The 14,830-nt window shown below is 42.5% G+C and overlaps 1 protein-coding gene across 1 annotated transcript in view; it reads left to right on the top strand.

Moving 5' to 3' along the window:
- Nucleotides 1-14,830, top strand: part of PTPRG (protein tyrosine phosphatase receptor type G) — a 400,490-nt gene that overhangs the window by 350,949 nt on the left and 34,711 nt on the right. Inside the window, exon 14 of the mRNA XM_032698957.1 lies at nt 5,872-5,963. Within this exon, the coding sequence (XP_032554848.1) occupies nt 5,872-5,963 (92 nt within the window). The remainder of the gene's footprint in view (nt 1-5,871; nt 5,964-14,830) is intronic.

Raw genomic sequence — 14,830 nt, 5'->3', positions numbered from 1 at the left:
GGACTTGGCATGCCATGCACTTCTGAAACCTACCCATGTACCATGTAGACCTCTCCAGTTACCATATCTGTGTGATGCTTAACACTACTCAAGGATGTTAAAGGCAGAAATTGCTTTGTAGGGAGAAAGCGAATCACCTTCAGGAGGGATCTGCAGGAAAATCAGCATTATTGTAGGGAAATTTTGCTCCTTTTTCAGCTTTCCTTTATTCTCCTGCGTTTTATGCAATCCTGCTTTGTATATCCTCCAGTAGCTCCAGTTCAGTCAGCATTCACTGCCTTACAGCTCCAGCATGGCAGAGGTTCTTTTATAACTTGGCTTTGAATTCCGATCATTAAGTGTTAAGACTTGGGAAAGAAAATAATTGTAGAAAATTGGGGCAATATAAGCCATTTTCTGGCCAAAAAAAAGAGTAAATGCAGATGCCCCTCTGATACAATGAATGTAATATCACAGCTCCATGCTGGTCACTTATTCATATTCATAAGATCAGCTTTTTTCGTGTGGTTTTCTCTCCTCTTTTTCTTCTTAACGCTTGAGTCAGTTTTATTGCTCATAAAAATCAGTGACTGATGACCCCAGCTAGAGCAGTGCAGACTGCAGACAGCTGTTGTCCAGGCTCCCATCCACTGCTCTGCTGGTGACATGGTCATGATTTGCAGCACTTCTGTTGTTCCGTAGTCTGTGCTCTTTTCTGAGGAGTCATTGCCAATTCTGACAGTGACAAATGCTTGCCAAGGAATAGTGAAGCTAGTTTAAAGTGCAGAGCCATGTGTTACTAGTACACTTGACTGCATACATACTTTGTTTTTGGTGCCAGCAGAAACCAATCTTAATTGTGTCTCCTGGAAAACATGCAAAACAGTTCAAGGAGAATCTGAAGCAGCTTTTGTTCTATTGAAAGTGAGAATGAATGTACAGAGGTAGTAAAAGGGGATCATTTCCTGTCTTTGCATCTTTGTTTGGGAGTTACTTGCAGACACTCTGTGATGGAGGAGCATGGTGAATGAATGCCTGTATCCAGGTTGCATCTGATAAAGACTAAGCCATGTCCTGTCCAGCCTGGTTTAAAGATCTCTTACAGATTCGATTTTGCCTGTTCTCCCCGCAGCTATGGACTGTGTGTGTAAGTTGGGTGGCTGCAGGGACTACTGGTCTCTTTGTTAATAAATGTACATTCTGCAGAGGTTCTGTCTGTGGGAGGCTGTTTCTGGAGGAAGGGTACCTGAAGGACAAGGTTTGCCCTGCTCTGACAGTAGTGAATAGGCCTCCAGGACCTTTTCAAGCCATCTGCCCCTGAATTGGTCATGCTTTAGAAGGTAATGACCCAAGAAAGACAGTATTTGCAGGAAACCCAGAGCCTAGAGTTCCTAGATGCTCTTACAGAAATAAAGTAGCATAAATCTGGCTGGCCTTGAAGAGGGAATACACACTGCTCCAGCCAACATAAACACCTGGAAGAAGGAGAAGGTCTATAGTGAAGGAGGAGCAATGAATGGGCTGGTCAGTTCAGCATGTGAAGCGGGGCATGGCTCTTGGGTGTCCCCAGAACATGAAGCATTCCCCTTTGATTTTTCCTCTGTTCAGCCACTGCCCTGGTGGTTCCAGCTGGCCACTGCAGAGGTGGCTGCTTGCCCTTCTGCAATAATCCCTTGCTCCTCCTCTCCCAGCCTCAGCTGCTCCGGAGCACTGTGGATCCCATGCCTGTCATTGCAGATCAGGGGATGTTGTCTGCACTAGACCCAGTATGGAGGAGTGAAGGCCAGACACTGCCCTCGGAGCATTTCCCAGCGCTCCCATCGACTGTGGTGTGCTGTGTGTTTCTATTGGAGGCAGTATTAACTAAACACTGAGGAACTGTCTTTTACACGAAAGTAAAATGCTTCCATGCTTTCAGGTCATTATGTGATCTAGTTCTCCCTTTTGATTTTAGAGGAGAAGAAGCTGCTTGAGCTTTAGTAACTAATAACCAAGGGAAACCTGGTTTGAGTGTCAAAATCTCTCAAGGCATCTCTACTTCTACAGAAGCTAATCTGGTATTTTGCCCAGCAGAGATGGAACAAGCTAATCAAGACCATCTCTTGGCATATTTTTGTGCTTTCAGCTTGGTAACAAGGTGCTGCTGCTCTGGACTTTACATCCTGTTAGTTTGCATTAGTGACTCACGGCCAGTATCTCTGCAAAAAGATTCTGGGCAGAGGATGCTCTCCCTCGCATTGTCTTTACGTTCCAACCCCTGCCTCTCCTCCTTCTCTGGGGAGATGCTAATCTCACAGTGTTTTACTTTCTGCATTTGGGTCCATATGTGACAACCGTGTGTCTGATCACCACAATCTCGCACAGTTATTGTACCCCAGGGAAAGGGAGCCAAAAAAACATATGGGGCTAGAGAAAACGGTGTGCTTCACTGCTCACAAGCATATTTCAGAGACAACAGACTCTGGTATTTCACAGAAAAGATGTGTGCTCCCCAAAGTCTTTTGGAAGTGAAATCAAGGTTGTGATTTTCTTTTCCTCAACCAGTGCTGCAGAAATACAATAATTATTCTAAAATCAGTGCTTCAGTTGTTAAGATTTCAATAATCATTTATGCCATGACAAATCCCAGTTGTGCATTCACTAAGGACTGCTTCTATTAGGAAAAAAAATCTGGTACTTTTTTCTGCTGACTGAGCAAGTGGGCACACAGGTGCAAACACCTGCCCATCTATACACACTGGGGTTAAAAGTTACAGGCTGAAGTGCTCATGTGAAAATAGATGTAGATTCGCACCTTGTCTAGCCCTGCATCCACTCCCCCCTCTCTCCTAGGCTGTGTCTCCAGTGGCTCGAAACAAGCAATTTCCTACTCTCATACTTTTCCTTTATCCAGCCCTCCTGATATACACACTTAGATTTACTGCAGCCTCTTGTAGCCTTAGCAACTGCTGCCACTTAGGGTTTGTATCTGGAGGGAAAGGTAATGGGTAGGGGAAATGCCAAGGGATAGAAAGGAGCATCCTAAACTGGGGGAGGAGGAAGATACTAAATTGTCTGAAATGCCTCTCAGTAGCCTTGATACCAGATACCAGTGTTTATTACTACACATTAGACATGAGTTTGCAAAAGCTCTTCTTAGGCCCTGATGTTTTCTCATTTAGGAAAAATGGACATTATCCAAACTGGAATCATCTGCCTGGCACCCTGAGATTTGTGCTCCCTCCTGGTGCTGCACGGAGGAAAGATGCAAGAGTAGGAAACAGACACAATAAGCAGAACTTGCTGGAAAATTGATCCAGTGAGTTCATTAAATCTGCAAAAGGTCTTTTAAAGCTTGATCCACTCCATCCTGCTCTCAAGTTTGAGCCTGTATGGTCCCAGAGACATGGAAGGAGTCACCAGGACAGGGATGAGATGGCCTGTGCATAGTGACCTCACCTGGAGAGGCTAAACTTGGAATATGTACAGCAATTATGAGCAAGTGGGGAAAAAACCAGTTTGAGAAGCATGTCTTCACCTAATGTGCTAGTATCCAGTATTGTGAAGTAATGAACATGCTGCATTATGTAGGTATTTACATCAGATGAGAGTGTATTTTAGTGTGATGTTTGTGACTTGAGAAAACCTTTAGTCAAATTCCGTGGTGACTGCCTTTGCAAAAAAGCTACAGAAAGTCTTCCAGGACTAAAACACAGAATTTTTAATGACATTAATGATTGTGGCAAACTTTACTATGTGAAATATTCATTTAATACATTGTTCTTCCAACATTGTGTTCAGCAGTTGCACTGGGCTGGGTATTCAGCTATCGCCATCGTGGGCCTTAAAATACCACCCAATGAGATTATCTGACACAATTACATGTTTTGAGGCTATTAAGAAAAAACCATCTTATGACTGCGTATAAAACCATAATGCCAGCCTATCAGAGCCTCTCAGAGTATAAAATAACAAATTAACAGAAAATAATTGCTTTTTCAGTATCATCAGCTTTAAAAAATTCCTGTAAATCCCTGTGTAAAGGTCTAGTTTTTTATCAAACACCTTTTTAAGGCCTTCATTACCAGGAGAAGCCATTCAAGGATTTCTGTAGTATTGACTCAAGGGAAAGAGCCCCAAATACATCAAAATCAGGAACATTTTGCCTGTTTCATATTCATAGTTTCTTCTTTATGTGTGACTGATTTATTCTGCTGTGTGCCCCCAGGGTGTGCATTGTCCAAAATAAAGGCTGCCAAAAAAAAAATGAGAACAGAGCAAGTGGCGGGGCAGGGGGAGTTCAACTGAGGTTTTTAAATGCTGTGAGACTATTGCACATCTTGCATCCTCATGTGTGAATTCACCTTATGGTGTTTCTTAAGAAAAGAATATGTGAGTCTATTTAGTGAGTATACTCACTAATGCAAGCACAATGCAAGACATCATGCCTGAAAATAGCAAGCTGCTCCCAGACAGTGACTCCATGCTGTGAAATCCACTCTCTCCTGCTTCTGTATTGTCTTAAGTTGTACTTGTGCTGCCATAGCTTGTGCTTGTGTTATAAAGCTCTGTGCCTGTGCAGTAGAAAGTACAGATACATAGAAAGCAAGGATGTGGAATTATTTTAGGTTCTGGATTCGCCTGAGAGATGGTTTGGATTTCAGTGCCATTTATCCCCCCCTCCGGCATGCATGGATGTTGGAAACAAAGGGAGCACAAATTACTTTGACAAAGTCTGCAGAGGCGGCTCTGCCGATGGGCTCTCTATGGAGAGCACAATGCCCGAGTTGCAGAGCCCCAGACTGCAAGGCAGGAACTCAGAAGCCACTATGTGCAAATATGTTTGAGCAAGGGAACCAGCAACTTGGCAAAAGCACAGCTCACCAGGTCTCCTGCAAACTTTGCCCAGGTGTTGAGGAGCAGTTGACGGGTGGCAATGAGGGGGATCTTTCTGAAATGGGAAGCTATTGTTTAGCACCCGACAGATGAGAGCAGACCCTTCTCCTGCCCACAATAGCTGCTCACACCAAGCAAGACTCATTAAATATTCAGTTCCAGCCTCAAGCAGCTCATTAAGTCAGCAATGAGCAGTGACGCTGGTGTTGGAAAACCCTGCCTCAGTTAACATCACCATGCAGAGTCTCCCTGGATCTCTTGATGTTACTCTGCTCAGTACCTTTTCTGTGATGACCAGCTTGTGCTCTCTGCTTTGCATTAAATACAGGTAAAAATGAGTCAGGTGGATTTAAGTTCTGCTCTTCCTTATAGGCCTTTTCAGAGATGAGTCCTCGGGCCCAAGCTAAGTGTCTACTGCATTTTTCTGGAGAAGCATATGTAATACAAGTTTTCAGGAGGAGGGTTATATGGCTTTAGTGTTACAAATAAAAAACCTTAATGTTTGAAGAATAACTTTCATAGCAGAGCATCATGATATGAAGCAGTTACAGATGCTGTATTACTGTCTGCTGGCCGTTACACAGCAGAAACTTACAGTAAGTGTATTTTCCCTGGAAATGCGAGTGTCTCAGGTAGATTTGGGCTTGAACTGTTTGCTGAATATGTTTTTTGTCTGTAGAGTTTCTTTCTGAATGATGTATTTGAAACCTGTTTTGCAGCCACTAACTTTTATGAGTATAATTCATATTCTATAGTGCTTAGCAATAATATATAGAGGCATTTATGATGGGTGGATGTCAGATGTCAATGAATTAGAGCACACCAGAATCTGGAATTAGGATTGTAATTGTAGAAAATGCACATATGTTTTCATGCATCAATGTTTTAAAACTATAACATCTGAAAGTATGGAGCAGAAATGGAGAAGCAGAACACGTACAAAAGTTTTCATCTGTTTTTTTCAGAGGCAGTTTTTCACACCCTGAGTGTATATTTTTTTTCTTTTTCTTTTAACAGAAAGTGTTTCCAGACTGCTCATTTCTATGTGGAGGACAGCAGTTCCCCCCGTGTGGTCCCCAATGAAAGTATTCCCATTATACCTATTCCAGGTAAGACAGGCTTAATCTCCTGTGTTTGTACTATTTGAAGTCTGTTTTAATTACACAAAGAAGAGAAGGTTATGCTTGTGATAAATCATGGGGTTTTGGTAGAAATTTTTTGTATCGGTGCTGCTTCATTTAATTTAATGTGCTTTGCAATGGGGCTCTCAGTGCCAATGCTGTATTTTTCCACAGGCACCTCTCCCACGTTGTTTTAATAGAAATTTCAGAATAACCTTTGTAAAATGTCAAAAACATGAGTAACACTTCTTAAAGACACCAAGGCATTGCATCCAGGGTGAAACCAGCTGCTCTGTCAGGGCAGGTTGTGGAGGAGGGATATGCAGCTCCACTGCTCTCTCGAGACTGTGGCCCTTGCCCCCACTTTCAGTGTATGCAGAGCTGGTGTCTGGGGGTCTCAGGGAGGACAGCGAGACACAGGGATGAGCAAACAGTCTCAAGGAAAGTCCAAAGCCATCTGTTAATTTGGTATTAATCAAGTTACCAAAGGTCAAATTCTCCTCTCAGCTAGACTGAGAATGAAGCTGGAAGCAGAGTTTAGTGCTATTCTCTCTTCACCAGGCATTTCCCCTGGGAATTATTAAGTGCAGGATGCAGCTGCCTTGAAGCCGTGATGACAGAGAGCAGCTTGGTGTTACTGTGGCCTTTGCAGCCAGTACCTTGTTCGATGATGGTCAGTCTCACATGCAAAATTAAGATACCCAAAATGCTGTACTGACCTCAGTCTGTCAAAGGCTCATACTTGTTGCTGGAAGGTGTTTTAAGTTTCCTTGTCATATTCTGTAGTTTGTGTCATTGGTCTGGGGTTCAATCTGCAGTTAAATAGGTTGATTTTGCCAAAAAACATTGAGACTTTTCTGAGACACTGAAGAAATGTGCCTCCTAGAAAAGTGAAAGAGTACAGTTATATTTTCCTTGGTTTTATTCAGTAGACGTGTGACTTCTTTCTAGAAAGAGTCTTTCAAAGTACCCATGGGAACTAGTATGAAAGGTCAGCTATTACATTCCTACAGAAAGCAGTTTGCCTTGCAGTCTGATGGTGAGCCACTGAAAATGAAGAGAACAAGCTCTCATCTCCTCTCCTTTCTGTGGCAGACTAAAACGTATGTCTTGGCCACCTCACATCCTTAGCAAGAAGGCACCCTTCTTACTCTCCTTTAGGGTAACAGGAGGTGACAGGTTTTGGTCTTAGACCACCTGAAGTGAGTTTTCACAAAAGTACTTAAATAGCTGGAGAACTCCATTCTTTCTGTGGTGAAACCAAGAGGAACAACTCCCTGTTGGGGCTGCCTGTGGCAGTCAGTGTAATGGTCCCACCATGCCTGCTCTCATGTGATGCCTCCTTGGAGCTTGTGGGGAAGCAGGGGGGGCCAAGCTGGGCTATATGCAGAGAGCAGTGTCAAAACCCAGGAGTTTATAAACACAAGGCACTGGGAGGAGAGAAGTTCTCCCCTCAGAGAGAAGCCTCTTTGGCCAACATACAGTATTTGTGCTGTAATTGAGACAAGTTTTTCTTAGATAAATAAATCAGCAGAAAGCTCCATCTTCTGCTGCAGTGTGTGTTGTTGAGACAGTGGTTCTTCCCTGCTGCACAGAGATATTTTGATGGTCAGTCCATTAAGATTGGACTGCATTCATATGAATTTTAAGAAGTAGTTCCATTAAAACTGTGCAGATAGCAGGGACTGTAAGGCCAGCACATGCACCAGGGCTTCTCCAGCAGCTGTTCTGGCACATAACACCAGGGGACTGGGCACAGAATAGTGCCTTTTTGGGACATCTTCCCATGACTAGAGCAAGCCAAGTTGTTGATCACAGCAGCTCTGGGACTGACATGATGGTGGTGTCACTGCAGTGCACACTGTAGTCCGCTCAGACTTGATAATGCTAAGAAAGAGCTGCTCACCCCTGATAAGGGGCACTGCAGGTTAAGGCACCCCCTGAGCAAGTGCTGCAGGACACCTTGTGAAGCTTTGTTGTTAAAAAAACTGCAAGGATTGCTGGTGAGCTCTAAGGCACATCAAGAACTGGGCACTAGGAAGAGGTTTAATCTGATTGTATGCAAAGGTGAATCCAACCCTCGAATTCCCAGTCTAATGACAACATTTTTGTGGATATAATGGTCATATAGACACCTGCATACAGACATCCAAATGGAGGGGCCTTAATCTGAAGCTGAATCATGCCCAGAAAATCTTAAGAGAGAATGAACTGATGAATTTGAAGATCTTGGCACTGACAGTAAAGCTGTTCAGGTCACCAAAAGCCAAATCACCCTCTGGAAGTGCCTCGCTCTGTGTGTATTAACAAAGAGTCCATAATGAGGCTCAAAGTTAGTAGAGATAAATTCCAGTTATACTGGCTTTTTCCAAAGATGCAGGATAATGCCTGGAAAGATCTTGAAGCTCTCCTAGGCATTTTCCTTGTTTGGAGATGTAGAAGAGGACTGTTTTCCCCCATATACCTGTAGCTGAATGACAGTCTTCCTTGACGTCAGCTGCTGCTCCCACATAGACAGCCCACTGAAATGCCTTAAAAACATGAAATGACAAAATTCTCCTTTGAACTGATGGCAACTGATGAAATGATAAGCCTCTGAACTTTTCCTCTGGAAGCTGCCAGAGGGTGTGAGAAAGTCTTACTCGCCACGTTGATTCTAGAAGCAAAATTTAAGTGGCATTTTCACAGAAACAAGGTTTTTGAAGTAGCCCTGTTAGCTCGTGAAACCCCATCCTTACCTGAGAAATTTGACTAGACCCCGGTGGGAACGTGCCTCTGCCTCCTACAGTTCAGTGGACCAACCTCCACTCGGGTATGAGCAGTTTAGAGCAGTGTGGCTGAAGATGTTCAACACATTTGCCAAGGCCCATCTACAGCATGCAGGGAGCTGCCAGGCAGGGGAAACTGAGTGGGTTTGGGTTGGCTGGTCCTGACCCAGATGTGGGGTGGCTCTGCCAGGTGTTTGGGAGCCAGGCACAGCGACGTCCTGATGCAGCTCAAGAGGTTTCAGAGGCAGCACTGGTGTCTCTGCGTTCCACCACTCTGCTCCATGACATGTTGGCATGATCAGAGGTAGTGTTTGTGTTTATTTCTGCACCCCGTCCTGCTCTTGTTTATGCAAACCCTCTGTTTTCTCAGGTCTGTGAACTCTAAATCAATCTGCCAGCTACCTGACATATGCACACAGTACAACTTTTCAGGTGCAAAATCTAAAAAAAACCTTCTCCCAAAGGAATGATTTTACCCATTTTCTATTTCACTTCCCTTGGCATATGTGCTTAATTATTGTGCATGAAGCCACATCACCCATAGGTGTGTGCCTATCTGTGCAAATTCTCTCTGAGATCCAAATCATTATCATTATTCATAATTATCTGCACTGCTTGATCTAGAGAAGCATAGGACAAAGGAGTTATCATTAACTGAGCCACCCACTGGATATTACATCTGAGATATAAATCTCAACTCGCATAAGCCTCACACCTGACAGTAATGCATCTGTAATCAATGGCAGATTTCTGAAAACTCCCCTGCCATTAAGCCCAACAAAATTATTTCTCCATATCTTCTCTCTTAGCCTCCATGCCTCAGTTAATTTTTGCCACATCTACATCATCTTTGCCTGGATCTCTTCACTAAAACATTTGGTCTTGGAAAGATCTCAGTCAGCAAACCTGCCCCTGCTTCTCTTTGTTCAGTCTTTTCCATTGCTGGGACTGACTTTCTGGATCTTTCTGGACTTGACCCTTTCCAGTAGACTTAGATAAGTAACAACAACAACAGCATCATAGCTGCAGACCTGTGTAGCAAGACCTGTGTTGCAACACTGAAAACTAAAACACATCCTTCAGCAGTTTTCCTTTCTTGTCATCGCAAGACCTGCTCCATGACAGCGGCGCAGACATGCACCTCTGTGCAACTCAGATGATACCCAACAGTGGAACAAGCACAAATTCCACTTCTACCTTCCTCCTCTCCTTTGTCTCAGAGTTTTCCTGCTCCTGGAAGGAGCATTATTCTTCCTCTTACTGTGGCTTTACTGGTTCCTTGCCCAGCCCATGGGCACAGCGGATGCTGTGGCACTGATGTCAGTGGGACTTGTGAGATCAGTACAGAGAGAGTTGAGACTTGACCCAATGGCAAAGCTCAAAACTCAGTGTAGTTGTGGCCACAATCCAGAGAAACATGGACCATGAAAAACACAACAGCTGGCCAATGCAGCTGATTCATTTAGCATATTTTTCCAAAGTCTTTCACATCTTATATTTTTAGTATAAGTAAAATTTCTCAGAAGTGATTCCAATCATTTCAGCTATGTCTAGAATACAAAACTAAGGAACATTTCCCAGTTCTTGGATCACAAGTGCATTCAGTTTTAGGTTTAAATGGCAATAAATTAATCTTTTAACTAGTCCTGGAGTTTATTAATAATATTTGTAAAATAAATACTGGCAGAATCTGATGGAGAAACTCTCTCATGCTTCTTCAAGAATGTCTCAGTTGAGGGTGCGCGAGCCTAGGAAATAGTGTAGTAGCCAATTTCGTTGCAGTGTTAAGGTGTTTTGACCATCTCATGCAGTCAAGTGAGGGTGTGAAAGCCAGTGCAACCATGACCCTCCTTTGTTTCCCTCTGTCTTCCCATGGTTGCAAGAAGGAGTCCCGTCCTGAGTCCATGTTATTGATTCTTAGCTCTTCAATAACCGTGGTTGCCTTGAACCTTTCCTGACGAATGTCAGTGGTCAAACTTGACGTGTTTTTTACAGGCTCAGCCCCTGCACTTCTGATATGTTCTGGTAGCATCCACCCTGTGACAAACTGTTCTATTGAGAGACAGTAATGAGATATCTCATTTGACAAGGAAGCTGTGGGTTCCCAGCAAAGGCTTGGTATCTTACTGTTTTCTGCTAAGATATGGCTTTCTTAAGTTGCATCCCCAGAGCTAAAGAGCAGAGAGCAGGACACGCCTGTGGCTATGACAGTGACAGTGCAATGAGCACAGTGAGCCTTGCTACAGACTGGCGAGGTACAGGGAACAGCACTGACTGCAGCTGAGGACTTATTTCTCAAGGGCATGAAGCTCTTCACTGAGCACAGAGGTAGTGCTCTTCAGCTGTTTAAGACTTTATTTCTGCTTTCTGCTCCCTGCGGATTTATGTTCCAGCACCATATTGTGAATTGTACCCATCTTCAGCTTCAATTAAATTCATGAATGCAATATTGCAAACACAGACATCCTCTGAAGCCAAGAAAGTATCAAGGTATTTTAGGGAACATCCACCTTCCTTTTGCTCTGCTACCAACCCTGCTCCTACAGTACACTGAAGAATTTATGGTATGATATCTAATCATGGTGCTTTCAATTGAGGCATCACAAAAGAACATGTTTTTATGGTGGCCATGTGAAATGTGGATAGATCCTTTACTGAGAGCTGTCACATTGGGGGGCAGAGCCCTGAAGTTGAACATCCATGTGCTCAGATGTAAAGGGTGTGTGTAATTGATGGCATGACTGGAACCTGCGGATGGAAATGTGTGAGATTAAAAGTGTGTTCCTTAGCAGACAATACCAAATAAGATCGTGTTTAATGTCTGTGCTAAGGGAAAATTCACATTATTTCATTCTCTTGGAGTGAAATTGGTTTTTTGCTTAAAGGGAAGAAGGGTATTGCTATTACATTTATAATTAATGATAACCTAATCTAAGATTTGTACAAGCAGATTTAAACTGAGCTCTTATTTTGACACATATAAAATTTTATCATTAACATCTTTATATTCCTGACTGACACATGGCTAATAGCATTGTAGTAGATTAAGTCTTGAAGCAAGAGAGATGAATGTAGCTACAGAATTACACAGGTGATTTTTCATATTCTGCTTTTTCATGTGTCGCCCCTTTATCAGAAACCTGCCCTTGTGTTCATTTGACTTGATTATAACAAATAGATAGCAATTATCTTGCTGAAAGGGCACCTGTTTTTCTTTCAACATGCCCATCTTTCCATGACTTTCAAATGTGTTCAAAGTGTTTTCTATGCCTTTTCACTTTGAAAGGTGTTTTTTATTAAAAACAGTACTTCATAAACAAATGATTACAAAAATGTGAGCATTAATGAGGAATAGTGCCCCCAGTAATCAACTCTTAATGATTTCTTATTCATCTTCATTTATTTTAATTTATAATTTGTCTTAATTATTGAGGTCAGTGACTTCAGAAGGATGCCAGTACCTTAGAGATCTTCAGCAGGTAGTTTGATCTCCTAGAATGAAACCTACTGTATTGCCTTTTTAGTATTTGTGGAGATATGTTCTCCACAGAAAGCAGACACCTTCTCGATAGTAAGGTTTTTTAATGACTTTATCATAAATTAATTGATACTCATGTTATACAAACAAATCTGTTCTCATATTTCTGGCCATTTTTTATACAACAAACAATGTGATCAGTCAGAAAGATTAATTATTCCAAATTAAATACAATGGCTTCAGTTGCATTCTTATGTTAAATAGTTATGCAAGGAAGGCCAGTATACTGCAGAATTAAAGGCTCTGACAATATAAGTGTGTATAATTTAAATGCATTAAATCTAGAATAGTTTGAAAAAAGCTGGGCACTGCCCTGTTTTACGTGTGGAATTACTCGTGGAGTCCAGTATTCCTGTGAGTTAGGGCAGGATCTGGCTATGGAGTTGCCTGTTCAGACATTTCAAATTCAATCAGTGCCAAAATTTGAGCAACATGGGATGTTTCTGGTCCTCATGTGCACTTTGGAGTGTATGCTCAGTCTGTAGGTTTATGTGGTTTTGTCTAAACTTCTCTCTAGAGGTGGACACGTGACCTTAGTGGAATTGATAAGCATTTTTCAATAACCTCTGCTGGGGCAGAATTTTGCCCAAGGATGTGCTATTAATCCTTTCAGTGTTCTTTATGATCAGCCACTCTGCTAGAGACAGACCAAATACAGGCAAATTTGGGCTTTACATCCCCATGTGGTACCATGTGTTGTGTGCACTCATATTATGTGGTGCAACTGCACAGAACCCTGTTTAAATCTGAGCTACGAGTGCCCCATTGCTCATTGTGGAAGTGAATCTGTTGGAATCACACTCCACATGGGTACTTCTGCCATAGCTCTGCAGCCTTCACTCTGGCTATTGTAGCTTATGGAATGGCTCCTAAACTCAGTTTTAAGTAATATGTAGCCTAAATATTGACGTCAGGTGTTTCAGCTGCTTGCAGAATTTTTCCATGCCTCTTTGTAAAAAGGTAAAACCCATGAACTTCACAGAAGGTGTTCAACAATAAGCAAATATCTTTTTAAAAATCCAGTGATTGCATTCCATGTTCTCTCCAGCAGTGGAGGGTAAGAGGGTGAAAGATTGACATCCCAGGGTTGAGTGCTGCTGGGAACAGAAAGGTGCTTGTTTGCTATGGATAGAGGAAAGCATTTTTCAGATGTGTTATATTTCAGTGAGTTAAAAGGTCAAATCCAGTCCTGCTACAATTCTATCGGTAGATATTTTGGGAAAACTTTTTTGCAGAAAATGAGAACTGCAAAGACATGCTGTTGGAAGTGGATTCTCCAGGATTAATGTTGCTACACAATGTCACTGGTCTCATGATCGTCATAAGCCAAGTTACGTTTGTGCTGCCTTCAGAAAGGGAAGTTTCCCTATCACTTCACTATTCTTCATCCTAATGAGTAGGATCAACTCATCTACCCCACTGACAACTAATCCTTCTTCCCCTTCCCCACAAATGAATTAATCCTTTCTTATAGTCATCAGCCAGATCAGCAGGCCGATCCAGTTCACTGCTCAGCCCTGCAGGGCAGAGAGAGGGGAGTGGGAGAATCCCCTCATCCTCTGGCTGAAGCCAGCTGTGAAGAGCACACTGAGAATTGATGGAAGTGCTGCTGAGGTGCAGGGGTGGCACAGGGCTGCTGAGCAGTGCAGTAAGTGGCTGCTGTTGGAGCAGATGGGCCAAGGCACGTGGCAGCTATGGCACATGAAATCCAGGTGGCTTTGTAAATGAGATACTAAGTGCAGCAACTAACAAACCAACAAAATCATGCATTTCACATTAAGGATAAGGTGTAATAGGCAAGGATTATATTGGATTTAGTAGGCTGAGTAAGATAATTGCTGAAAAACAGAAAGCATTTACAAGCAGAATGAAAGACATGGAGAATTTTCTTACCAAGATTTTGCCATATGTGTCAGACATCTGGTGTTCAGAAACACCAAAACTCCAAACTAAATGAAGGTAATATGAGGAAGCACTTTGGATTTGACCTTTTGGATTAATTCCTGACCCAAACTCATCTATTCCAATACAATGCCACTAAACTATCCGGTGAGCTCCCAGGCTATAAATGAATCAAAATGAATCTGAGGCCCTATTATGTGGAAATGTCATTTCTGATAGGATATCCTATTTTTCTTTTGAAATTGGCCCCTATTGCTTTAACATTACAAAGGCAGCCTATTAAGTGGGAGCTATGGGAAAATCCTTCCTGGTAGGATTACTAATTATCCGAACTTAAAATGTAACCCTGTTCGAACTTTATTGCTTTTATACACTTCAGGCTTCTTTTGAAGGTGGCTGTCTTATGAAGGAATGTACTAAGTGTTCTGCATTGGCAATTGCCATTTCTTAAAAAAGAAAGTACTAGTGAAGGTTTTTCTCTACATATCATTTTTTTAAACAAACATGACTTTCTTCTTGGCATTGTCTCTTTGTGGCAACGAATGAGCTGCACTGTGATACCCTTTGATTTTATTTGACGCTCCTCTCAGGTACTTGTCTTGGACCAGCAAGTGAAGATGGGAACTCCACCACCATGTTAAATATCT

The sequence above is a fragment of the Chiroxiphia lanceolata genome, chromosome 11 (assembly GCF_009829145.1).
Source record: "Chiroxiphia lanceolata isolate bChiLan1 chromosome 11, bChiLan1.pri, whole genome shotgun sequence".
Classification (NCBI taxonomy): domain Eukaryota; kingdom Metazoa; phylum Chordata; class Aves; order Passeriformes; family Pipridae; genus Chiroxiphia; species Chiroxiphia lanceolata.
The sequence above is the reverse complement of the archived record's forward strand: the minus strand, read 5'-3'. Positions and strand labels throughout refer to the sequence as shown.